At 42.2% G+C, this 25,898-nt stretch overlaps 1 protein-coding gene across 1 annotated transcript in view; it reads right to left on the minus strand.

The window, feature by feature from the left end:
• Positions 1–25,898, minus strand: part of RNF19A (ring finger protein 19A, RBR E3 ubiquitin protein ligase) — a 340,911-nt gene that overhangs the window by 202,043 nt on the left and 112,970 nt on the right. Inside the window, 1 exon segment of the mRNA XM_053715246.1 lies at positions 9,338–10,059. Within this exon segment, the coding sequence (XP_053571221.1) occupies positions 9,338–9,918 (581 nt within the window). The 5' untranslated portion in view covers positions 9,919–10,059.

Raw genomic sequence — 25,898 nt, forward strand, 5'->3', positions numbered from 1 at the left:
CCAGAGAAATCTGTTGGGATAAGTCAGAGTGATCGCCATTCCATTGCCTCAGTATACACAACTGAAGAGGCCCGAGATGGAATCTGGCGAATGGAATGACATCTATGCTGGACACCATGAGCCCAATTACCTCCATACACCAGGCCACAGATGGCCTTAAGGAGGTCTGGAGGGCAAGACAATTGGAAATAATTTTGCAATGTCTCTGAGCTGTAAGGAATATCTTCATGGATATGGAATCTATTATCGTGCCCAGGAATTCCACTCTGGTACTGGGAACCAAAGGACTCTTTCCTAAGTTTATCTTCGATCCATGAGGTTGAAGAAGAGCTCTTGAATGGTTTTCTGCCAGTCGGCAGGACGGAACCTTTGGGACCACAAAAAGGCTTGAGTAGTACCCCAGACCTCTCTCTCCTAGAGGTACTGGCACAATGATTCCTAGGGAGGAGCAATCCCTCACACACCCTAGAAAAGCGTCTTGTTTTTCCAGTCTTGAAGACAGGTTTGATAAGAGGAATCTGCCCCTGGGTGGATGAGATTTGAAACCTATCCTGTAACCCTGAGCAATGACCTCCAGAACCCAAGGGGGTCCTGCACATTTTCCCGGCAAGCCTCCACAAAAAGAGATAATCTGCCCCCAACACGATGCAGTGACAGATCGGAGGCTGCCCCTTCATGCCGATTTTGTCTCGGCGGGCTTCTGGTTCTGCTTGGATATATTCCAAGATTGAGATGGTTTCCAAGTTCCCTTGGATTGAGCAGGCTTCGCGGAGGGCTGCTGGCGTTGGGAATTTTCCAAACGAAAGGGCCGGAAATTAGGCCCCTTTAGGTTTATTTTTATCCTGCGGTAGAAAGGCACCCTTGCCCCCCTCGTAACCGTAGATATGATAGAGTCCAGACCTGGACCGAAAAGAATCTTCCCCTTAAATGGAAGGGAAAGAAATCTAGATTTTGAAGTCATGTCAGCAGACCAAGACTTCAGCCACAGAGCCCTACGGGCTAGAACAGAAAAGCCTGATGTCTTGGCATTCAAGTGAATATTCTACATGTTTGCATCACAGATAAATGAATTAGCTACCCTCAAGGCACTGATTCTTTCCTGGATTTCCTCGAGGGGAGTTTCCACCTTGATCATCTCTGACAGAGTCACACCAATAGGTAGCGGCTCTCGCCACCGCAGCAACTGCCGCTGCATGCTGAAATAAATATCCTGTGTGCTGAAACATCTTTCTTAACAGAGTTTCAAGTTTCTTACCCATGGGCTCCTTAAACGACTAACTATCCTCAAGCGGGATAATGGTGCGCATAGCAAGCGTGGCGATCCACCTTAGGGATCGGCCCCCACAACTTCAATTAAGTGTCAGGGCCCGGAAACAATTTCTTAAAGGAAGAAGAAAGGGAAAAAGAGGATCCAAGCCTTTCCCATTCATTTTTAATAATATTTGCCATCTTTACGGGAACCGGAAAAGTCTGTGCACCACCCTGTCCTCATAAACCTTATCAAGCTTAGGAATAGAAGGTTCCTCTGGTAACTTGGCTACTTTAGAGGTTCCTGAACCTAACACTTCTTTTAACAGAAAGCTTAAGTGCTCTATCCTAAATCTAAAGTCTGGTTCCTCCGCAGCCAGAGGCTTAGAGGCAGCCGATTCCGACCCAGAAAGAGCATCCTCTAAAGCATCGAAGGCGTCTTCATACGCGGATAATCTAGTATCAGATAAATACAACAAGTTGGCAGATGAACCCTGGGAAGGATAGCAGTATTTAACCTTTCTCTTGCGCTTAGCAGGGCGAGGTAAAGCACTGAAGGCCGCAGACACTGCCGTTTGCAACTGTTCGTTAAAGTTTGGCAGTAGGAGGGCCCTTCCCGAATGAGGATTAGTAGTGCAATGGGGAGCTGCATGTGTAAAAGTAGATGATTGCAGGGAACGCACCTCGCAGGACGGAGACCACTCAGAGGTGGACGGCTCAGTGGTACTAAACATCTTAGTCTTTTTAGATATAATGACTTTATCAAGGCATGTGGAACATAACTGAGCAGGCGGGTATACCGTAGCCTCCTCACAATAAAAAACATAATTTATGCTTACCTGATAAATTTATTTCTCTTGTAGTGTATTCAGTCCACGGATCATCCATTACTTATTGAATATATTCTCCTTCCCAACAGGAAGCTGCAAGAGTCCACCCACAGCAAAGCTGCTATATAGCTCCTCCCCTAACTGCCATATTCAGTCATTCGACCGAAAACATGCAGAGAAAGGAAAAACCATAGGGTGCAGTGGTGACTGTAGTTCGAATGAAAAAATTACCTGCCTTAAAGTGACAGGGCGGGCCGTGGACTGGATACACTACAAGAGAAATAAATTTATCAGGTAAGCATAAATTATGTTTTCTCTTGTTAAGTGTATCCAGTCCACGGATCATCCATTACTTATGGAATACCAATACCAAAGCTAAAGTACACGGATGATGGGAGGGACAAGGCAGGTACTTAAACGGAAGTTACCACTGCCTGTAAAAAACCCTTTCTCCCAAAAATAGCCTCCGAAGAAGCAAGGTATCAAATTTGTTAAATTTGAAAAGTATAAAGCGCAGACCAAGACTCCGTCTTGTAAATCTGTTCAACAGAAGCCACATTTAAAAAAGGCCCAAGTGAAAACCACAGCTCTAGTAGAATGAGCTGTAATCCCTTCAGGAGGCTGCTGTCCAGCAGTCTCATAAGCTAAATGAATTATGCTTTTTAACCAAAAAGACAGAGAGGCTGCTGAAGTCTTTTGACCTCTCCTCTGTCCAGAATAGACAACAAACAAGGTGAACGTTTGATGAAAACTGTAGTAGCTTGTAAGTAAAACTTTAAAGCACAAACCACGTCCAATATTGTGTAATAGACGTTCCTTCTTTGAGGAAGGATTAGGATACAAGCATGGAACAACTATCTCTTGAGTGATGTACTTGTTAGATACCACCTTAGGAAAAAACCCAGGTTGGTACGCAGGACTACCTTATCCGTACGAAGGACCAGATAAGGAGAATCACATTGTAACACAGATAACTTGGAGACTCTACGAGTCGAGGAATTAGCTACCCAAAAGGAACTTTCCAAGATAAAGATTGATATCTATGGAACAAAAAAGGTTCAAACGGAACTTCTTGAAGAACCTTAAGAATCAGGTTTAAGCTCCATGGCGGAGCAACAGTTTTAAACACAGGCTTGGATCTAACCAAAGCCTGACCAAATGCCTGAACGTCTAGAATACCTGCCAGACGCTTGTGCAAAAAAATAGACAGAGTAAAAATCTGTCCCCTTTTAAGGAATTAGCTGACAACCCTTTTCTCAAAAACATCTTGGAGAAAAGATAATATCCTGGGAATCCAGACTTTACTCCATGAGTAACCCTTGGATTCATAACAATCAGATATTTACACCATATCTATGTTCAATTTTCCTAGAGACAGGCTTTCATGTCTGTATTAAGGTATCAATGACTGACTCGGAGAAGCCATGCTTTGATAACATCAAGCGTTCAGTCTCCAGGCAGTCCATCTCAGATTGATTCTATTTAGATGGTTGAAAGGACCCTGAGGTAGAGGGACCTGTCTCAGAAGCAGAGACTGTGATGGAAAGGATGACATGTCCACCAGATCTGCATACCAGGTCCTGCGTGGCTACGCAGGCGCTGTCAAAAACACCAAAGCCCTCTCCTGCTTGGTCTTGACCTCCGGAGGAAATCCCACTCCCCCGGAAGAAAAGTCTGACGACTTAGAAAATCCACCTCCCAGTTCTCAACACCTGGGATATGGATAGCTGATAGACAAGAGTGAGTCTCTGTCCAGTGAATTATTGTAAGACTTCTAACATCGCTAGGGAACTTCTGTTCCCCCTTGATGGCTGATGTAAGCCACAGTCGTGTATATTGTCCGACTGAGTATGATGTACCTCAGAGTTGCTAACTGAGGCCAAGTCTGAAGAGCATGGAATATCACTCCCAGTTCCAGAATATTTATTAGAAGGAGGGTCTCCTCCTAAGTCCACTATCCCTGAGCCTTCAGGGAGTTCCAGACTACATCCCAACCTAAAAGGCTGGCATCTATTGTAACAATTGTCCCATCTGACCTACGGAAGGTCATACCCTTGGACAGATGGACCCGACATAGTCACCAGAGAAGAGAATCTCTGGTCTCTTGGTCCAGGTTTAACAGGGGGACAAATCTGTGTAATCCCCGTTCCTCTGACTGAGCATGCATAGTTGCAGCGGTCTGAAATGTAGACGTGCAAACGGTACTATGTCCCTTGCCGCTACCATTAAGCCGATTTCATTCATGTACTGAGCCACCGAAGGGCGCGGATGGGATGAAAAACACGGCAGAAATTTAGAAACTTTGACAACCTGGACTCCGTCAGGTAAATTTTGATTTCTACAGAATCTATCAGAGTCCCTAGGAGGGAAACCCTTGAGATTGGGGAGAGAGAACTCTTTCCTTGTTCACTTTCCACCCATGTGATCTCAGAAATGCCAGTACTACGTCCGTATGAGACTGGGCAATTTGGATGTTTGACGCCTGTATCAGGATGTCGTCTAAATATGGGGCCACTTCTATGCCCCGACCGCCAAAGCGACCCCAGAACCTCCATAAAGATTCTTGGGGCTGTAGATATCCCAAAGGAAAGAGCTACAAACTGGTAATGCCTGTCTAGAAAGGCAAACCTGAAAAACAATGGTGATCTTTATGCATCACAATGTGAGGATAAGCATCCTTCAAATCCTTTGTAGTCCTCTATTGACTCTCCTGGATCAGAGTTAAGATGGTACGAATAGTTTCCATCTTAAATGACGGAATGAGGAATTTGTTTAAGATCTTTAGATCCAAAATAGGTCTGAAGGTTCCCTCTCCTTGGGAACCACAAACAGATTTGAGTAAAAACTCTGTCCCTGTTCCTCTCTTGGAACTGGATGGATCTCGTACACAATGTAAGAATGCCTCCTTCTTTATCTGGTTTGCAGATAATTGTGAAAGGCGAAATCTCCCCTTTTTTGGGGGGGGAATCTTTGAAATCCAGAAGATATCTCTGGGATATAAATTCCAATGCCTAGGGATCCTGGGCATCTCTTGCCCACGCCTGGGCGAAGAATGAAAGTCTGCCCCCTATAGGATCCGTTACCGGATAGGGGTCCGTTCCTTCATGCTGCCTTAGAGGCAGCAGCAGGCTCCTTGGCCTGCTTATCTTTGTTCCAGGTCCAATTGTCTCCAGACCGCCTTGGACTGAGCAAAAATTCCCTCTTGTTTTGCCTTAGAGGAAGAGGATGCCACACCTGCCCTGAAGTTTTTAAAAGGCACGAAAATTAGACTTTTTTTTTTTTTTTTTTTCCCTTGATTTGGACCTATCCTGAGGAAGGGCATGACCTTTTCCTCCAGTGATATAAGCAATAATCTCCTTCAAACCAGGCCCGAATAGGGTCTGCCCCTTGAAGGGAAGTTAAGTAGCTTATTTATTAAAGTCACGACAGCTGACCATGATATAAGCCATAGCGCTCTGCGCGCCAGTATAGTAAAAAACAGAATTCTTACCCGTTAGTCTAGTCAAATGAACAAGGCATCAGAAAACAAAGGAATTGGCTAGCATAAGCTTGTCAAATATATTCATCCAATGGAGTCGCTTAACTGTAAAGCCTCATCAAGAGACTCAACCCAGAACGCCGCAGCAGCAGTGACAGAAGCAATGTATGCAAGGGGCTGCAGGATAAAACCCTGTTGAATAAACATTTTTTATCCATTGGATCTAAAAAGCACAACTGTCCTCGTCAGAGGTAGTGGTACGCTTAGCTAGAGTAGAAACTCTTCTCTCCACCTTAGGAACTGTCTGCCAGAAGTCCCGTGTGGTGGTAACTATTAGAAAACATTCTTCTAAAAAATAGGAGGGGAAGAGAACGGCACACCTGGTCTATCCCATTCCTTATTAAAAAATTTTTAGTAAACCTCTTTAGGTATTGGAAAAACATCAGTACACACCGGCACTGCATATTATTTATCCAGTCTACACAATTTCTCTGGCCCTGCGATTGTACACATTCATTCAGAGCAGCCAAAGCCTCCCTGAGCAACAAGTGGAGGTTCTCAAGCATAAATTTTAAATGTAGAAATATCAGAATAAGGTTAAATCATCTTCCCTGAGTCAAAAAAAAAAATCACCCACAGACTAAGCATATTGTGAGGTAGTATCATACATGGTTCTAAAAGCGTCTGTATGCTCTGTATCTACCCCCAGAGCTAACTGCTTTCCTTTAATTTCAGGTAGTCTGACTAATACTGCTGCCAGAATATTATTCACCACCTTTGCCATGTCTTGTAAAATAAACGCTATGGGCGCCCTTGATGTACTTGGCGCCATTTGAGCGTGAGTCCCTGAAGCGGGAGTCGAAGGGTCTGACACGTGGGGAGAGTTAGTCGGCATAACTTTCCCCTCGACAGAATCCCCTGGTAAAAGAAACGCTATGGGTGCCCTTGATGTACTTGGCGCCATTTGAGCGTGAGTCCCTGAAGCGGGAGTCGAAGGGTCTGACACGTGGGGAGAGTTAGTCGGCATAACTTTCCCCTCGACAGAATCCCCTGGTAAAAGAAACGCTATGGGTGCCCTTGATGTACTTGGCGCCATTTGAGCGTGAGTCCCTGAAGCGGGAGTCGAAGGGTCTGACACGTGGGGAGAGTTAGTCGGCATAACTTTCCCCTCGACAGAATCCCCTGGTAAAAGAAACGCTATGGGTGCCCTTGATGTACTTGGCGCCATTTGAGCGTGAGTCCCTAAAGCGGGAGTCAAAAGGTCTGACACGTGGGGAGAGTTAGTCGGCATAACTACCCCCACGACAGAATCCTCTGGTGATAATGTTTTTAAAGACAAAAAATGATCTTTATTGTTTAACATGAAATCAGTACATCTGGTACACATTCTAAGATGGGGTTCCACCATGGCTTTAAAACATAATGAACACAGAGCTTCCTCTATGTCAGACATGTTAGAACAGACTAATAATGAGACTAGTAAGCTTGGAAAACACTTTAAATCAAGTTAACAAGCAAATATATAAAACGTTACTGTGCCTTTAAGAGAAACAAATTTTGTCAAAATTTGAAAAACAGTGAAAAAAAGGCAGTAAAACAAACGAAATTTTTACAGTACATGTAATAAGGTAACAGAGCATTGCACCCACTTGCAAATGGATGATTAACCCCTTAATGCAAAAAACAGATCAAAAAAATGACAGACGTTTTTAAAAACAGACACAACAAACTGCCACAGCCAACAGTGGGAAGCTTCAGTTAACTGTTTCTATGCAAAATTTAAGCCAGCCATGTGGAAAAAACTTAGGCCCCAATAAGTTTTATCACCAAACATATGTTAAAAAACTATTAAACATGCCAGCAAACGTTTTAAAACACATTTTTACAAGAGTATGTATCTCTATTAATAAGCCTGATACCAGTCGCTATCGCTGCATTTAAGGCTTTACTTACATTACTTCGGTATCAGCAGTATTTTCTTAGTCAATTCCATTCCTAGAAAAATATTTTACTGCACATACCTTATCTGCAGGAAAACCTGCACGCCATTCCCCCTCTGAAGTACCTCACTCCTCAGAATGTGCGAGAACAGCAAATGGATCTTAGTTACGTCTGCTAAGATCATAGAAAAACGCAGGCAGATTCTTCTTCCAAATACTGCCTGAGATAAACAGCACACTCCGGTGCCATTTAAAAATAACAAACTTTTGATTGAAGAATAAACTAAGTAGAAAGCACCACAGACTCTCACGACCTCCTATCTATGTTGAGGCTTGCAAGAGAATGACTGAATATGGCAGTTAGGGGAGGAGCTATATAGCAGCTTTGCTGTGGGTGGACTCTTGCAGCTTCCTGTTGGGAAGGAGAATATATTCAATAAGTAATGGATGATCCGTGGACTGGATACACTTAACAAGAGAAACAGGTATTAGCTCTTGGTAAGGAGGGAGTACCCTCTAATGCATCAGAGTTCTCCATAGCTTGCGCTTTGAAGATAGACTATAGAAAAAAAAATGGCACCTTTATATCCCCAATGGCCGGCGCACTCGCCACCTCCTATGACCCAGGCCTCACAGAGAAACCGCTTCTTCTCCTCTAAACCGCACGGTCAGGAAAGAGGAAATTAATGAGGCCACACCAGGTCAACAAGGAGTGCCATGCAGGACCGCCCCTGCTGCAGGAGAAAAGCGCGCCAAACTAACAGGCTGCGCAGTTATCCAAAAATGAAAGTAAAACCTCAATGTTCCCACATCTGCCAGAGCCTCATTTCACACGTGTCGCAGCATAAAACATAATAAAGCAAATCATGTATAAATCCCCCCTGTTCAATAATCTCCTTCCGGAGATATTAACCATTGATTCCATACAGATAAAGGAGTCACACTGTGACCCTGTCTTCTTATGTTATCATATGAGTATAAAATGAAACGATCTTACCGGAATCAACGCCGTGGAACAGACACACAGCCTATCAAGTTTGACAGTCTTGTAGCATCGCACCTGACATGGACTTGAGTGATAGAAGAAGGCAGTGAAACTCGTCAACACTGATTGCTTAGCAGTTAATACGAGTCTGGATGGTTTTGCAGAAAGACTCTCCCTGCATCTCCAGACCCTAACTTTCGTCAATGCTCTCACTAAGAGGCTGACAAGACTACTTAAAACGCCAGTCCCATACAGAAGAGTACTACCCTCCATAAGAGGCTACTCCGAATCTTCCAACACTTCTCTGCCATCCTGCTGTGACAAAAGGCAAAGAATGACTGGGGGATGAGGGAAGTGGGGGAGATATTTAAGCCTTTGGCTGGGGTGTCTTTGCCTCCTCCTGGTGGCCAGGTTCTGCATTCCTACAAGTAAGGAATGAAACTGTGGACTCTCCTCATATTAAGATTGAAACATCTTCTTCATACACAGAGTGTGGTCCACTAATCTTTGTTTGGGATCTAAAGCTACTCAATAACAAGTAAAACAGTGCTACAGTGCATATACAGCCTGTCATTGCATTGTTTTATACAAACACGAAGTGCACCTTAAAATAAGAATTATTATGGAAAGATGAATGTAATTAACACTAGAAGTTATTATTATTATCATCATCAGTTATTTATAGAGAGTCAACAGATTCCGTAGCGCTAGTTCAGAACAGGAACTCATAAAGAGGCATATAAATTCAAATGGGTTATTATCAATGTGAGGAATTTGGACATACATTAGATTCTTCAAGACTGCAGTAGTTAAAGAATGTATAAACTTTAACATGAAGTAAATAAACTTTACTTACCCACAGTCTGGAGCTGGACACCATCGACAATCAGGATCAGCAACAAGCCACCTCCTGAGCATAAACTCTTCATATTTTTCCATCAATAAGCTGTCATTTAGTATGAGGCGGATATCATAAGGATTAAAACGTTCAGAGCATTCAGGACAGCTGATGTTGACTCTGCTCTCAGAGATCTCTATCCTGAGATATTGTCGCAAACAGTCTGCACATGACCTGTGGTGACAAGTCATTATTTCAGGAAACCTGTCTTTAGAATGCCGTAAAAGGCATAAGGGACACTCCATAAAGTCTCCATTTTGCTTAGTTGCTGTGTTTGTCCCATTGTCAGGGGAGTTCACTGACTGAGTGAATATGCTTTTATCTGTGCACATTTCCGAATGAATACTTTCAATGCTTGCAATGCCATCGACACCAACATTTATTTCTCTTGACTTCCGCTTTGGATCTTTTTTCTTACGGAATATGGACCCCCAGGGTATCCTCCTTTTCTTTGGGGCCTTTTTAACTGAGGGAAGGCTAACTGATGACGTAGATGACTGCAGGTCCCGATCTGAACCCATTTGCCGATGCAAACTCATGTCTTCTATGACCCCAATGTTTCAATCAAATTATGTGCATAGCACAGCTCATAATTCCCAATGTGAAGTGTGGTTCAAAGATCAGTTGAAATTATCCTCAGATAGTTTCAGTTATATATCTTGGGTCTTCTTTGAATTGTTCTGTAAAATACAATACATTAAATTTAAAAAAAAATCTATAATATTAAAAAAAAAAAACATACAAACTAGTTTTTCTACGTATGTATTTACTAAACCACCAGTGGATAGCAATATCTCAAAAAAGCACAACTTCCTTGATGCTTTAAAGATTAAAATCTTTTTGAGAAAATGTAAAACCATTATTACACATACACCACAATAAAAGTATTTAAAAAGTGAATAAAATAGCTATTCTAATGGAGGGGAATGAATAGGTCTTCAGAATAGCAGTTTAAATCTAAAACTGTCAACATTTAATAATAGTAACAACACTAATTTGTGATGTTCCTTCTATTTCAAGGTAAGTTACTGAGATGACCCAACACTACTTGACAGACTTGGTAAATACAAATCTGAAGTATCGTGTTATTATAATTGCAGTGGAAAGAGGTGAATCAGGATATTGTGTCCCAAAATGCTCATACACCATTCAAAACTGGCGAAGAGGGTAAATGATTGTGTGGCAGCAAGTGGTAAGATCAAAGATTACTTCAATAAAAACATATAAAAACAGCAACGCGTTTCTCAGGTCACAAGTAGCTGTTTTATCAGGCTGATGAATGCTAAAGTTTTGAATGGTGTATGAGCATTTTGAGACACGGTATCCTGATTCACCCCCCTATATATGTATATTTTTTGCTATTATACTGCTCAACCAAACAAAATATTAAGAGGCACCTACAGCTTTTGTTTTTAAGATTGCCTTTTGATTAAGCAGGTAGCCAGACTATTTACATATATTTATATACCATATAGTGTGGCTGAATAAAATCTGCTCCATTGGTTCATCAACATTCTTACATGCTTTAAAATTGAACGATACATTTATCAACCCGTTTGCAGTGAGATCTAACTTATTCTGCACATGCTCTTGTTAAGAACTAAGACTTTAAATTGCATACTTCTTAAACCACAAAATGTTCAATGACATTTTAAATTGTGAATGTATCTTTGTGTATTATTTATAGAATAAATATAACCTCGAATGTATCTGTTCCTGTAAAAGATCACTCTAATCTTGTGAAAATATGTTTTTGTTTCCCAAGGTTGCATTCCATTTCTGCTTGTGTTTTATACTTATTTTTTCATATTGAAGGAACACTTTCCCCAGATAAATAGTAATTTACTTTAAAAAAACCTATTTTTTTGACACAGTAGGTTTGTTTTAATACAGGTAAATTTTAGATAACAGGTTGGTGCAATAGACAGTATTAATAAACTAAAAAAAAACCAAGGTGAGAGAATCTGAGGTGACTATTTACCACTAGCATCATCACAAACACTTGCACAGTGACTTTCATGTATGCTGCCATGTTTGGCTGGAGAACTATTCAGTAAACACAGGAGGAAATTTAATGTATGTGACGTGCAGTATTATAGCTTAAAGTGAAGATCTGATATGGCCAACACATCAAAATTTTGAAGCCTAAAGGGCCACACATACATTTATGTAATAAACTAATATTAATAATATTATTATATTTCCTAAAATTGGCCAATGGATCTAGGCAACATTTTAGTAAAGTTGTTGGGTACTCTCCTATCTGCTGTTCTCTCCAGAGAGATATTTTGAATTGAAATCATCTTGTTTACCAACCCACCAAAAGTTCCTGAAGCACACATTTTTATTTCTGCTACTTCCCAGGGGCCATAAAGACTAGCGCAGAGGGCCACGTGTAGCCATCCCTGGTCTATGGAATGGGTACCTGTGTAATCAGGTGGGAGTGAAACACAAAGACAGATGGGAGTTCTTAGCAAGAGAGTTGGAATAGAGAAGAATGTTTTAGATGTGAGCATAACGTAGGTGCAACACAACAAAAAGAGCTGTAGGTACAACACAACAAAAAGAGCTGTAGGTACAACACAACAAAAAGAGCTGTAGGCAGAAGTGAGACAACAAGCAGATGAGTACTGAAAGCAAACCTGGAGCTGGCAGCAGTATTTATGCCTAGAAGGGCACTCTAACACAAAGCTTACACTCTGGTTCATTAGAATATGCAATTTCTGTATCATTGAAGCTAAATAACTTTAACCCCTTGCAAAGGCAATAACACATAGGTAGAATTCTGCTTTTGAGTTCAGAGGTCCCAAGCAGAAAACAGATGGTAATTGTGCGACTGTCTCTCTTAAAGGGACAGTCAAGTATAAATTAAACTTTCATTATTCAGATAGGACTTTTAATTTTAATCGACTTTCCAATTTACTTTTATCATCAAATTTGCTTTTTTCTCTTGGTATTCTTAGTTTAAACTAAACATAGGTAGGCTCATATGCTAATTTCTAAGCCTTTGAGGGCTGCCTCTTATCACATTCTTTTAAAAACAGAATTTATGTTTACCTGATAAATTACTTTCTCCAACGGTGTGTCCGGTCCACGGCGTCATCCTTACTTGTGGGATATTCTCCTCCCCAACAGGAAATGGCAAAGAGCCCAGCAAAGCTGGTCACATGATCCCTCCTAGGCTCCGCCTACCCCAGTCATTCGACCGACGTTAAGGAGGAATATTTGCATAGGAGAAACCATATGGTACCGTGGTGACTGTAGTTAAAGAAAATAAATTATCAGACCTGATTAAAAAAACCAGGGCGGGCCGTGGACCGGACACACCGTTGGAGAAAGTAATTTATCAGGTAAACATAAATTCTGTTTTCTCCAACATAGGTGTGTCCGGTCCACGGCGTCATCCTTACTTGTGGGAACCAATACCAAAGCTTTAGGACACGGATGAAGGGAGGGAGCAAATCAGGTCACCTAAATGGAAGGCACCACGGCTTGCAAAACCTTTCTCCCAAAAATAGCCTCAGAAGAAGCAAAAGTATCAAACTTGTAAAATTTGGTAAAAGTGTGCAGTGAAGACCAAGTCGCTGCCCTACATATCTGATCAACAGAAGCCTCGTTCTTGAAGGCCCATGTGGAAGCCACAGCCCTAGTGGAATGAGCTGTGATTCTTTCGGGAGGCTGCCGTCCGGCAGTCTCGTAAGCCAATCTGATGATGCTTTTAATCCAAAAAGAGAGAGAGGTAGAAGTTGCTTTTTGACCTCTCCTTTTACCGGAATAAACGACAAACAAGGAAGATGTTTGTCTAAAATCCTTTGTAGCATCTAAATAGAATTTTAGAGCGCGAACAACATCCAAATTGTGCAACAAACGTTCCTTCTTTGAAACTGGTTTCGGACACAGAGAAGGTACGATAATCTCCTGGTTAATGTTTTTGTTAGAAACAACTTTTGGAAGAAAACCAGGTTTAGTACGTAAAACCACCTTATCTGCATGGAACACCAGATAAGGAGGAGAACACTGCAGAGCAGATAATTCTGAAACTCTTCTAGCAGAAGAAATTGCAACTAAAAACAAAACTTTCCAAGATAATAACTTAATATCAACGGAATGTAAGGGTTCAAACGGAACCCCCTGAAGAACTGAAAGAACTAAATTGAGACTCCAAGGAGGAGTCAAAGGTTTGTAAACAGGCTTAATTCTAACCAGAGCCTGAACAAAGGCTTGAACATCTGGCACAGCGGCCAGCTTTTTGTGAAGTAACACAGACAAGGCAGAAATCTGTCCCTTCAGGGAACTTGCAGATAATCCTTTTTCCAATCCTTCTTGAAGGAAGGATAGAATCCTAGGAATCTTAACCTTGTCCCAAGGGAATCCTTTAGATTCACACCAACAGATATATTTTTTCCAAATTTTGTGGTAAATCTTTCTAGTTACAGGCTTTCTGGCCTGAACAAGAGTATCGATAACAGAATCTGAGAATCCTCGCTTCGATAAGATCAAGCGTTCAATCTCCAAGCAGTCAGCTGGAGTGAAACCAGATTCGGATGTTCGAACGGACCCTGAACAAGAAGGTCTCGTCTCAAAGGTAGCTTCCAAGGAGGAGCCGATGACATATTCACCAGATCTGCGTACCAAGTCCTGCGTGGCCACGCAGGAGCTATCAAGATCACCGACGCCCTCTCCTGATTGATCCTGGCTACCAGCCTGGGGATGAGAGGAAACGGCGGGAACACATAAGCTAGTTTGAAGGTCCAAGGTGCTACTAGTGCATCCACTAGAGCCGCCTTGGGATCCCTGGATCTGGACCCGTAGCAAGGAACTTTGAAGTTCTGACGAGAGGCCATCAGATCCATGTCTGGAATGCCCCACAGCTGAGTGACTTGGGCAAAGATTTCCGGATGGAGTTCCCACTCCCCCGGATGCAATGTCTGACGACTCAGAAAATCCGCTTCCCAATTCTCCACTCCTGGGATGTGGATAGCAGACAGGTGGCAGGAGTGAGACTCCGCCCATAGAATGATTTTGGTCACTTCTTCCATCGCCAGGGAACTCCTTGTTCCCCCCTGATGGTTGATGTACGCAACAGTTGTCATGTTGTCTGATTGAAACCGTATGAACTTGGCCCTCGCTAGCTGAGGCCAAGCCTTGAGAGCATTGAATATCGCTCTCAGTTCCAGAATATTTATCGGTAGAAGAGATTCTTCCCGAGACCAAAGACCCTGAGCTTTCAGGGATCCCCAGACCGCGCCCCAGCCCATCAGACTGGCGTCGGTCGTGACAATGACCCACTCTGGTCTGCGGAATGTCATCCCTCGTGACAGGTTGTCCAGGGACAGCCACCAACGGAGTGAGTCTCTGGTCCTCTGATTTACTTGTATCTTCGGAGACAAGTCTGTATAGTCCCCATTCCACTGACTGAGCATGCACAGTTGTAATGGTCTTAGATGAATGCGTGCAAAAGGAACTATGTCCATTGCCGCTACCATCAACCCGATCACTTCCATGCACTGAGCTATGGAAGGAAGAGGAACGGAATGAAGTATCCGACAAGAGTCTAGAAGTTTTGTTTTTCTGGCCTCTGTCAGAAAAATCCTCATTTCTAAGGAGTCTATTATTGTTCCCAAGAAGGGAACCCTTGTTGACGGAGATAGAGAACTCTTTTCCACGTTCACTTTCCATCCGTGAGATCTGAGAAAGGCCAGGACAATGTCCGTGTGAGCCTTTGCTTGAGGAAGGGACGACGCTTGAATCAGAATGTCGTCCAAGTAAGGTACTACAGCAATGCCCCTTGGTCTTAGCACAGCTAGAAGGGACCCTAGTACCTTTGTGAAAATCCTTGGAGCAGTGGCTAATCCGAAAGGAAGCGCCACGAACTGGTAATGTTTGTCCAGGAATGCGAACCTCAGGAACCGATGATGTTCCTTGTGGATAGGAATATGTAGATACGCATCCTTTAAATCCACCGTGGTCATGAATTGACCTTCCTGGATGGAAGGAAGAATAGTTCGAATGGTTTCCATCTTGAACGATGGAACCTTGAGAAACTTGTTTAAGATCTTGAGATCTAAGATTGGTCTGAACGTTCCCTCTTTTTTGGGAACTATAAACAGATTGGAGTAGAACCCCATCCCTTGTTCTCTTAATGGAACGGGATGAATCACTCCCATTTTTAACAGGTCTTCTACACAATGTAAGAATGCCTGTCTTTTTATGTGGTCTGAAGACAACTGAGACCTGTGGAACCTCCCCCTTGGGGGAAGTCCCTTGAATTCCAGAAGATAACCTTGGGAGACTATTTCTAGCGCCCAAGGATCCAGAACATCTCTTGCCCAAGCCTGAGCGAAGAGAGAGAGTCTGCCCCCCACCAGATCCGGTCCCGGATCGGGGGCCAACATTTCATGCTGTCTTGGTAGCAGTGGCAGGTTTCTTGGCCTGCTTTCCCTTGTTCCAGCCTTGCATTGGTCTCCAAGCTGGCTTGGCTTGAGAAGTATTACCCTCTTGCTTAGAGGACGTAGCACTTTGGGCTGGTCCGTTTCTACGAAAGGGACGAAAATTAGGTTTATTTTTTGCCTTGAAAGGCCGATCCTGAGGAAGGGCGTGGCCCTTACCCCCAGTGATATCCGAGATAATCTCTTTCAAGTCAGGGCCAAACAGCGTTTTCCCCTTGAAAGGAATGTTAAGTAGCTTGTTCTTGGAAGACGCATCAGCCGACCAAGATTTCAACCAAAGCGCTCTGCGCGCCACAATAGCAAACCCAGAATTCTTAGCCGCTAACCTAGCCAATTGCAAAGTGGCGTCTAGGGTGAAAGAAATAGCCAATTTGAGAGCATTGATTCTGTCCATAATCTCCTCATAAGGAGGAGAATCACTGTCGACCGCCTTTATCAGCTCATCGAACCAGAAACATGCGGCTGTAGCGACAGGGACAATGCATGAAATTGGTTGTAGAAGGTAACCCTGCTGAACAAACATCTTTTTAAGCAAACCTTCTAATTTTTTATCCATAGGATCTTTGAAAGCACAACTATCCTCTATGGGTATAGTGGTGCGTTTGTTTAAAGTGGAAACCGCTCCCTCGACCTTGGGGACTGTCTGCCATAAGTCCTTTCTGGGGTCGACCATAGGAAACAATTTTTTAAATATGGGGGGAGGGACGAAAGGAATACCGGGCCTTTCCCATTCTTTATTAACAATGTCCGCCACCCGCTTGGGTATAGGAAAAGCTTCTGGGAGCCCCGGCACCTCTAGGAACTTGTCCATTTTACATAGTTTCTCTGGGATGACCAACTTGTCACAATCATCCAGAGTGGATAATACCTCCTTAAGCAGAATGCGGAGATGTTCCAACTTAAATTTAAATGCAATCACATCAGGTTCAGCTTGTTGAGAAATGTTCCCTGAATCAGTAATTTCTCCCTCAGACAAAACCTCCCTGGCCCCATCAGACTGAGTTAGGGGCCCTTCAGAAATATTAATATCAGCGTCGTCATGCTCTTCAGTATCTAAAACAGAGCAGTCGCGCTTACGCTGATAAGTGTTCATTTTGGCTAAAATGTTTTTGACAGAATTATCCATTACAGCCGTTAATTGTTGCATAGTAAGGAGTATTGGCGCGCTAGATGTACTAGGGGCCTCCTGAGTGGGCAAGACTCGTGTAGACGAAGGAGGGAATGATGCAGTACCATGCTTACTCCCCTCACTTGAGGAATCATCTTGGGCATCATTGTCATTGTCACATAAATCACATTTATTTAAATGAATAGGAATTCTGGCTTCCCCACATTCAGAACACAGTCTATCTGGTAGTTCAGACATGTTAAACAGGCATAAACTTGATAACAAGTACAAAAAACGTTTTAAAATAAAACCGTTACTGTCACTTTAAATTTTAAACTGAACACACTTTATTACTGCAAATGCGAAAAAACATGAAGGAATTGTTCAAAATTCACCAAATTTTCACCACAGTGTCTTAAAGCCTTAAAAGTATTGCACAACAAATTTGGAAGCTTTAACCCTTAAAATAACGGAACCGGAGCCGTTTTGAACTTTAACCCCTTTACAGTCCCTGGTATCTGCTTTGCTGAGACCCAACCAAGCCCCAAGGGGAATACGATACCAAATGACGCCTTCAGAAAGTCTTTTCTAAGTATCAGAGCTCCTCTCACATGCGACTGCATGCCATGCCTCTCAAAAACAAGTGCGCAACACCGGCGCGAAAATGAGGCTCTGCCTATGCTTTGGGAAAGCCCCTAAAGAATAAGGTGTCTAAAACAGTGCCTGCCGATATTATTATATCAAAATACCCAGATAAAATGATTCCTCAAGGCTAAATATGTGTTAATAATCAATCGATTTAGCCCAAAAAAAGTCTACAGTCTTAATAAGCCCTTTTTGAAGCCCTTATTTACAATCGTAATAAACATGGCTTACCGGATCCCAGAGGGAAAATGACAGCTTCCAGCATTACATCGTCTTGTTAGAATGTGTCATACCTCAAGCAGCAAGAGACTGCTCACTGTTCCCCCAACTGAAGTTAATTGCTCTCAACAGTCCTGTGTGGAACAGCCATGGATTTTAGTGACGGTTGCTAAAATCATTTTCCTCATACAAACAGAAATCTTCATCTCTTTTCTGTTTCTGAGTAAATAGTACATACCAGCACTATTTCAAAATAACAAACTCTTGATTGAATAATAAAAACTACAGTTAAACACTAAAAAACTCTAAGCCATCTCCGTGGAGATGTTGCCTGTACAACGGCAAAGAGAATGACTGGGGTAGGCGGAGCCTAGGAGGGATCATGTGACCAGCTTTGCTGGGCTCTTTGCCATTTCCTGTTGGGGAAGAGAATATCCCACAAGTAAGGATGACGCCGTGGACCGGACACACCTATGTTGGAGAAATCTCTTTTCAACACAAAGAGACAGAAAGTACACGTGGGCCATATAGATAACACTGTGTTCAGGCACAGTGGGTTATTTAAGATCTAGCACAAAACAATGCTAAATTTAAGACAATAGATAATAACAAGTCACAGTCATGTGATCAGGGGGCTGGAAGAAGGTTCCTAGATACAAGGTAATCACAAAGGTAAAAAGTATATTAATATAACTGTGTTGGTTATGCAAAACTGGGGAATGAGTAATAAAGGGATTATCTATCTTTTAAAACAATAACAATTCTATGGTTGACTGTCCCTTTAAAAGGGACACTGAACCCATTTTTTTCTTTCATGACTCAGATAGAGCATGCAATTATAAGTAACTTCCTAATTTACTCCTATTATCAATTTTTCTTCGTTCTCTAGCTATCTTTATTTGAAAAAGAAGGCATCTAAGCTTTTTTTTGGGTTCAGAACTCTGGACAGCACTTTTTTTATTGGTGGATGAATTTATCCACCAATCAGCAAGAACAACCCAGATTGTTCACCAAAAATGGGCCGGCATCTAAACTTACATTCTTGCTTTTCCAATAAAGAAATCAATAGAATGAACAGAATTTGATAATGGGAGTAAATTAGAAAGTTGCTTAAAATGTCATGCTTTATCTGAATCACAAAAGAAAAAAAATTTGGGTTCAGTGTCCCTTAAACTGACATTTTTGCTGCAGAATGGCCTTTTAAAATGTCCACAGGCAATTGGAAACCATTTAAGGGGGTGGAGTAAAGCAGGTGATTGACAGGTGATACTAATCCATTTCCTGCTATCCAAAGCACAAAATAAATGCATAATTTAACAAATAAATTTAATGATATTTTGTACAATAAACAATGAAAATTTTTAATATTTTAGCTTAACATTGTAAAAAAAAATAGCCAGGAGGGTCAGTAAAATCAGCTGGGTGGTGCACCTACTGAAAAGGCCCTAGGGAGAACACTGAGTTACCCCAAATATCCAACCAGAAACTGGATGAGATCTGTACAAAACCCTTTATCCAAACTGCTGAAATCGTTTGGATTTTGGAATATTTGTATATTTGTATCTGTAAATTAGATTGTGACTTACTGGTAGGGAAAAATTGTCTATTTTATTTAAAAATTTGTTGAAAAAGTCTAAAATTTCTGAATAATTCTGGAATTTTGATTTCCATCTATGGCTATTTGTATCTGTGTTTGCAATTAAACCCTTAATGACCAATGATGGAATCATTCTGTCATGGAACAATTGAGCAAACTGAAGCACTGTCCTTAAGGGGTTAAAAGGGACACATTGTTTTTTTCCCCATTTGCAACAACACAGAAATAAAATGTTACTGCATTAAAAAAATACCCTTAGAAAGATATGTACATAGCCACAAAAAAGGAAATTTATGCTTACCTGATAAATGTATTTATTTTTTCATCCTTAATTAAGGGATATTGCCTCCTGGTCAGCAGGAGGAGGCAAAGAGCTCCACAGCAGAGCTGCATAAATAGCTCCTCCCTTGCCCCCCAAACCCAGTCATTCGACCGAAGTTAGGAAGAGAAAGGAAAAGCCAAGAAGCAGAGGTGACTGAAGTTTACCAAAAATAAAAACCTCTCTCTAGAAAAACACGACAGGGTGGGCCGTGGACTCGTCATATTGTAAAAGAAATACATTTATCAGGTAAGCATAAATTTCCTTTTCTTTTACAAGATATGACGAGTCCACGGATTTCATCCTTACTTATGGGATACAATACCAAAGCTATAGGACACGGATAAAAGGGAGGGACAAGACAGGAACCTAAACAGAAGGCACCACTGCTTGAAGAACCTTTCTCCCAAAAACAGCCTCAGACAAGGCAAAAGTATCAAATTTGGAAAATTTGGAAAAAGTGTGAAGAGACGACCAAGTTGCAGCCTTGCAAATCTGTTCAACAGAAGCATAATTTTTAAATGCCCATGAGGAAGCCACAGCCCTAGTAGAATGAGCCGTAATTCGTTCTGGAGGCTGCCGTCCAGCAGTCTGATATGCAACATGGATGATACTCTTCAGCCAAAGAGAAAGAGCGGTAGCCGTAGCTTTCTGACCCCTACGTTTCCCAGCAAAAACAACAAATAATGAAGGTGTTTGACGAAAATCCTTAGTCGCCTGCAAGTAGAACTTCAAGGCACAGACTACGTCCAAATTATGTAACAGACGCTCCTTCTTAGAAGAAGGGTTAGGACACAAGGAAGGAACAACAATTTCCCGATTAATATTCTTGTTAAAAACAACCTTAGGAAGAAAACCAGGTTTGGTACGTAACACCACCTTATCAGAATGGAAAATAAGATAAGGAGAATCACATTGCAACGCCGAAAGCTCAGAAATTCTGCGAGCAGAAGAAATAGCAACCAAAAATAAAACTTTCCAAGATAATAACTTAATATCTATGGAATGCATAGGTTCAAACGGAACCCCTTGAAGAACATTAAGAACTAAATTCAAACTCCAAGGAGGATCAATTGGTCTAAATACAGGCCTGATTCTAGTCAGAGCCTGACAAAAAGATTGAACATCTGGAACATCTGCCAGACGCTTGTGTAGCAAAATAGACAAAGCAGAAATCTGTCCATTTAAGGAACTTGCTGACAACCCTTTCTCCAATCCTTCTTGGAGAAATGATAAAATACTGGGAATCCTAACCCTACTCCATGAGTAGCCCTTGGATTCGCACCAATAAAGATATTTACGCCATATCTTATGGTAAATTTTTCTAGTAACAGGCTTGCGTGCCTGAATCAAGGTATCAATGACCGCATCACAGAACCCCCGCTTAGATAAAATCAAGCGTTCAATCTCCAAGCAGTCATCTGCAGAGAAATTAGATTTGGATGATAGAAGGGGCCCTGAATGAGAAGGTCCTGCCTCAATGGAAGCTTCCATGGCGGCAGAGAGGACATGACCACCAGATCGACATACCAAGTCCTGCGAGGCCACGCAGGAGCGATTAGAATCACCGAAGCCTTCTCCTGTTTGATCCGTGCAATCACCCGGGGAAGGAGAGCAAACGGCGGAAAAACATAAGCTAGGTTGAACGACCAGGGCACTGCCAAGGCATCCATCAGTTCGGCCTGAGGATCCCTGGACCTGGATCAGTATCTTGGGAGCTTGGCATTCTGACGAGACACCATCCGATCCAATTCCGGTCTGCCCCACTTGAGAATCAGGGTGGCAAAGACCTCCGGATGGAGTTCCCATTCCCCCGGATGAAACGTCTGTCTGCTCAAAAAATCCGCCTCCCAATTGTCCACTCCTGGGATGTAGATTGCTGACAGATAAGAGTGAGCCTCCGCCCACTGAATTATCTTGGATACTTCTGTCATCGCTAAGGAACTCCTTGTTCCTCCCTGATGATTGATGTAAGCCACAGTCGTGATGTTGTCCGACTGAAATCGGATGAATATGGCAGAAGCCAACTGAGGCCAAGCCTGAAGCGCATTGAATATTGCTCTCAATTCCAGAATATTGATTGGAAGTAGAGACTCCGACCGAGTCCACACACCCTGAGCCTTCAGGGAATTCCCCCCATCCTAGTAGACTGGCGTCCATTGTAACTATCACCCATGAAGGTCTGTGGAAGCATGTCCCTTGGGACAGATGATCCAGCGACAACCACCAAAGAAGAGAGTCTCTTGTCTCCTGATCTATCTGAGGAGACAAATTTGCATAATCTCCATTCCACTGTCTGAGCATGCTCAGTTGTAGAGGTCTGAGATGAAAACGAGCAAACATAATGATGTCCATTGCCGCCACCATCAATCGAATTACCACCATGCACTGAGCCACTGATGGCCGAGGATTGGACTGAAGGGCTCGGCATGTATTCAGAATCTTTAACTTTCTGACTTCCTTCAAGAAGATTTTTATGGAAATAGAGTCTATTAGAGTTCCCAGGAAAGGAACCCTTGTCTGTGGAATTAGTGAACTCTTTTCTAGATTCACCTTCCACCCGTGAGTCCTTAGAAAGGACAGAACCATGTCAGTCTGAGACTTTGTCAGTTAAGACGACGTCTGGATCAGAATATCGTCCAGATAAAGCGCCACTGCAATGCCCTGCGGTCTGAGAACCGCCAGCAGAGATTCCTTATTCGCCTGCAATAGAGAACAAATAAGCAAAGGGTAAAGTACAGTCAATTCTGATATATGTTTTGTCCCAGAATAAAAGACTGCACATGCCTCCATGCTGAGGAACAGCATGATAATTCAGAGTGTCAAGAGGTCCTCTTTTCCTGCTGAGGTCCTGTGAAGATAGAAGGGTCTTAGTTATGTTTCATCTAAGGCCATCACAGCAGAGCAGCAGAAGAATGGGAGGCGCAGTGAGGCTAAAACCCCACCAGTTCCCATAGCCAAAAGGCTATAACTGCAGAAGCTGCTGCAAAGGAAAATAGTACACTTTGGCACTATTTAAAAATAAAAAACTCTTGATTGAAGACACTAAACTAAAACCTCACTTTACCTCACTCCTATCACTAACACAGGCAAAGAGAATGACTGGGTTGCGGGGGGGAGGAGCTATTTATGCAGCTCTGCTGTGGAGCTCTTTGCCTCTTCCTGCTGTCCAGGAGGCGATATCCCATAAGTAAGGATGAAATCCGTGGACTCGTCATATCTTGTAAAAGAAATCAAAGATTTGATTAACAGAATGAATACAGTTACAAAGGGTTGACACACGGAGTAAGTGTACAGAGGAGCCAGCTATTCCCTTTTACAGAGGCAGACGGGGGTCTTTGTATATAGATATAAATAGAACAGTTCATCTGCAGTTAGGAACACAAGTCTAGGAGGAAGCGCACAAAGGGAACCTGGGATTTATCAAGCCCAGCAGTAAAACATGCTGATAGCATTACTAAGGATTGTTTTATGCAAATGAAACATCCAATATATAATCTTTGACTTCAGACTTGTTTGAACATGGGCATATTGATTCCAGAGCAATTAAATGTTACTGGCAGATTAAATATCATACTTTCCAATTAAACAATGTCTTTCCCCAAGTTCTAAATATGATTTCACAAGGATATATATATATATATATATATATATATATATATATATATATATATATACACACACACACATACATATATATATATATATATATATATATATATATATATATATATATATATATATATATATATATATATATATATATATATATACACATACACATACACACACACACACAAACTGTACAGTAAGTGTTTTTCCATGTGCCTTTTGATCATCCTGAGAAAAACATTCAACAGTATGTAAAGGAAACCACAAAACAGACAAAAAGGTGGTGTCTGCAAATGACTGGAACATTATCACTGAAAAAAATTACTGCAACTATTTAGCTTTCATCTTATATTGTGGGCTAAGTTTACGTCATAGGATAGAATTAAAAAAATTCTAAGACTTTCATTCATCAAATTAATACTATATACTTGTGACGGACACTGGCTACCCTGACTGGGTAGCTCCGCCAAGAGGGTCCTTCCTGTACCAGGAACTTGTAGCTATAGAGCGTAGAGAAGTGACTATAGCTGGAGTCCACCAAAATAAGCAGACAAAACCAATATTCAGGTGAAACACGAACAGATTTTATTGTAAAACACACACACTTATATACCCACAGCTCATCATGATAAGGGTCTAATCTGACCCCCAGATCTCCCGCCATTCCCGCCCCTTCAAACAGACTGGCGCCCCCATAGCAGCCATAATTCCATACAATCCCCATAATACAGAGGTGGTGGTTTCGGGGTGATCCCGAGGGAGCGGCGGCTGTTCCTGGTACCAATGAAGAGCTCCGGGCCCCAAGGTGTTCCAGTCCAAAAAAGTGTCATGCTCCGTCGCTGGGGGCCAGAGCGGCAGTGGATCAAAAGGTACACCGGTTAAGCGCTAGTGGAGTAGGGGTTGTAGGGGGGTCCGAAACCCCAAGATCCCAAGGAAGCTCCCTTCCGGCAATCACCCCACCTCTTGCCCTCCTTAGGGGGTACCAATCCCCAAAAGAGCAGAGCTCTGAGACAAAGGACCGCTGAAGTGACCTGGGGTAAAAGGTTAGCGGGTGTTTGGGGTAGTCCAGGCGACCAGTAGTTCCAGGAGCCTGGCCAGCCGGAGAGGGGTCAAGCGGTAAGCGATCAGCTCTTCCATGAGGAGGTACAAACAGAAAAAACATGAAACAGGTAGAGTTTGGGAGATCCCGTAAGCCCTGAAAGGGCCAAAACTGGTGTAATAAGCAGTGAGCCAGGCAGTAGAGGGGGTGGGGGTAGCCTTGGCAGCCTGGTATCCGTGACAATATTGATATTCTAGGATTTGTTTTAACTTTTACTGCTATAACGATAAGTGTCGTTCCTCCGCCCGACATATTGCTCAATTGATTGACAGATGACGAATCTGCAATCCACCAATCGTCGTTTCCCCCCGGGGAGTTCAGCACCATTGTAAAAAACAAAATTTATGTTTACCTGATAAATGTATTTGTTTCTGGATACTGATGGGAATATCACTCCTGGCCAGAATGAGGCAAGGAGCACCGCAGCCAAGCTGTTAAAGGGACACTGAACCCCAATTTTTTTTCTTTCGTGATTCAGATAGAGCATACAATTTTAAGGAACTTTCTAATTTACTCCTATTATCATTTTTTCTTCATTCTCTTGATATCTCTATTTGAAAAATAATGCATCTAAGCTTTTTTGGGGTTCAGACCTGTGGACAGCACTTTTTTATTGGTTGATGAATTTATCCACCAATCAGCAAGGACAACCCAGGTTGTTCACCTAAAATGGGCCGGCATCTAAACTTACATTCCTGTATTTCAAATAAAGATATCAAGAGAATGAAGAAAATTTGATAATAGGAGTAAATTAGAAAGTTGCTTAAAATGTCATGCTTCATCTGAATCATAAAATAAATTGGGTTCAGTGTCCCTTTAAGTATCACTCCCCTTCACACAAACCCCAGTCATTCGACCGACGGTAAATGGAGAAAAAGGAGTAACTCAAGGTGTAGAGGTGCCTGAGGTTAGTAAAAAAAAAAAAACAACAACAAAAAAAAACCTGTCTTAAATAAAAAGGTTGGGACCGTTGACTCACCATATCCGGAAATAAATACATTTATCAGGTAAGCATAAATTTTGTTTTCTTTCGTAAAATATGATGAGTCCACGGTGTCCTTAATTACTGTTGGGAATCAATACCAAAGCTAGAGTAAACAGAGGACTAGGGAGGGACAAGACAGGTAGACCTAAACAAAAGGCACCACCACCACTTGAAGAACCTTTCTCCCAAAAGAAGCCACAGCCGAGGCAAAAGTATCAAATTTGTAAAAAAAAATTAAAAAAAGTATGCAGGAGACACCAAGTTGCCGTCTTGCAAATCTGTTCCACAGAAGCTTCATTTTTGAAAGCCCAAGAAAAAGAGACAGCCCTAGTAGAGTGAGCTGTAATTCTCTCAGGACGCTGCTATCCGGCAGTCTCATAGGCCAAACGAATTATACTTCTCAACCAGAGAGAAAAAGAAGTAGCAGTAGCTTTCTGTCCTTTACGTTTCCCAGAGAAACAAACAAACAGGGAAGAAGACTGGCGA

The sequence above is a fragment of the Bombina bombina genome, chromosome 5, assembly GCF_027579735.1.
Source record: "Bombina bombina isolate aBomBom1 chromosome 5, aBomBom1.pri, whole genome shotgun sequence".
Classification (NCBI taxonomy): Eukaryota; Metazoa; Chordata; class Amphibia; order Anura; family Bombinatoridae; genus Bombina; species Bombina bombina.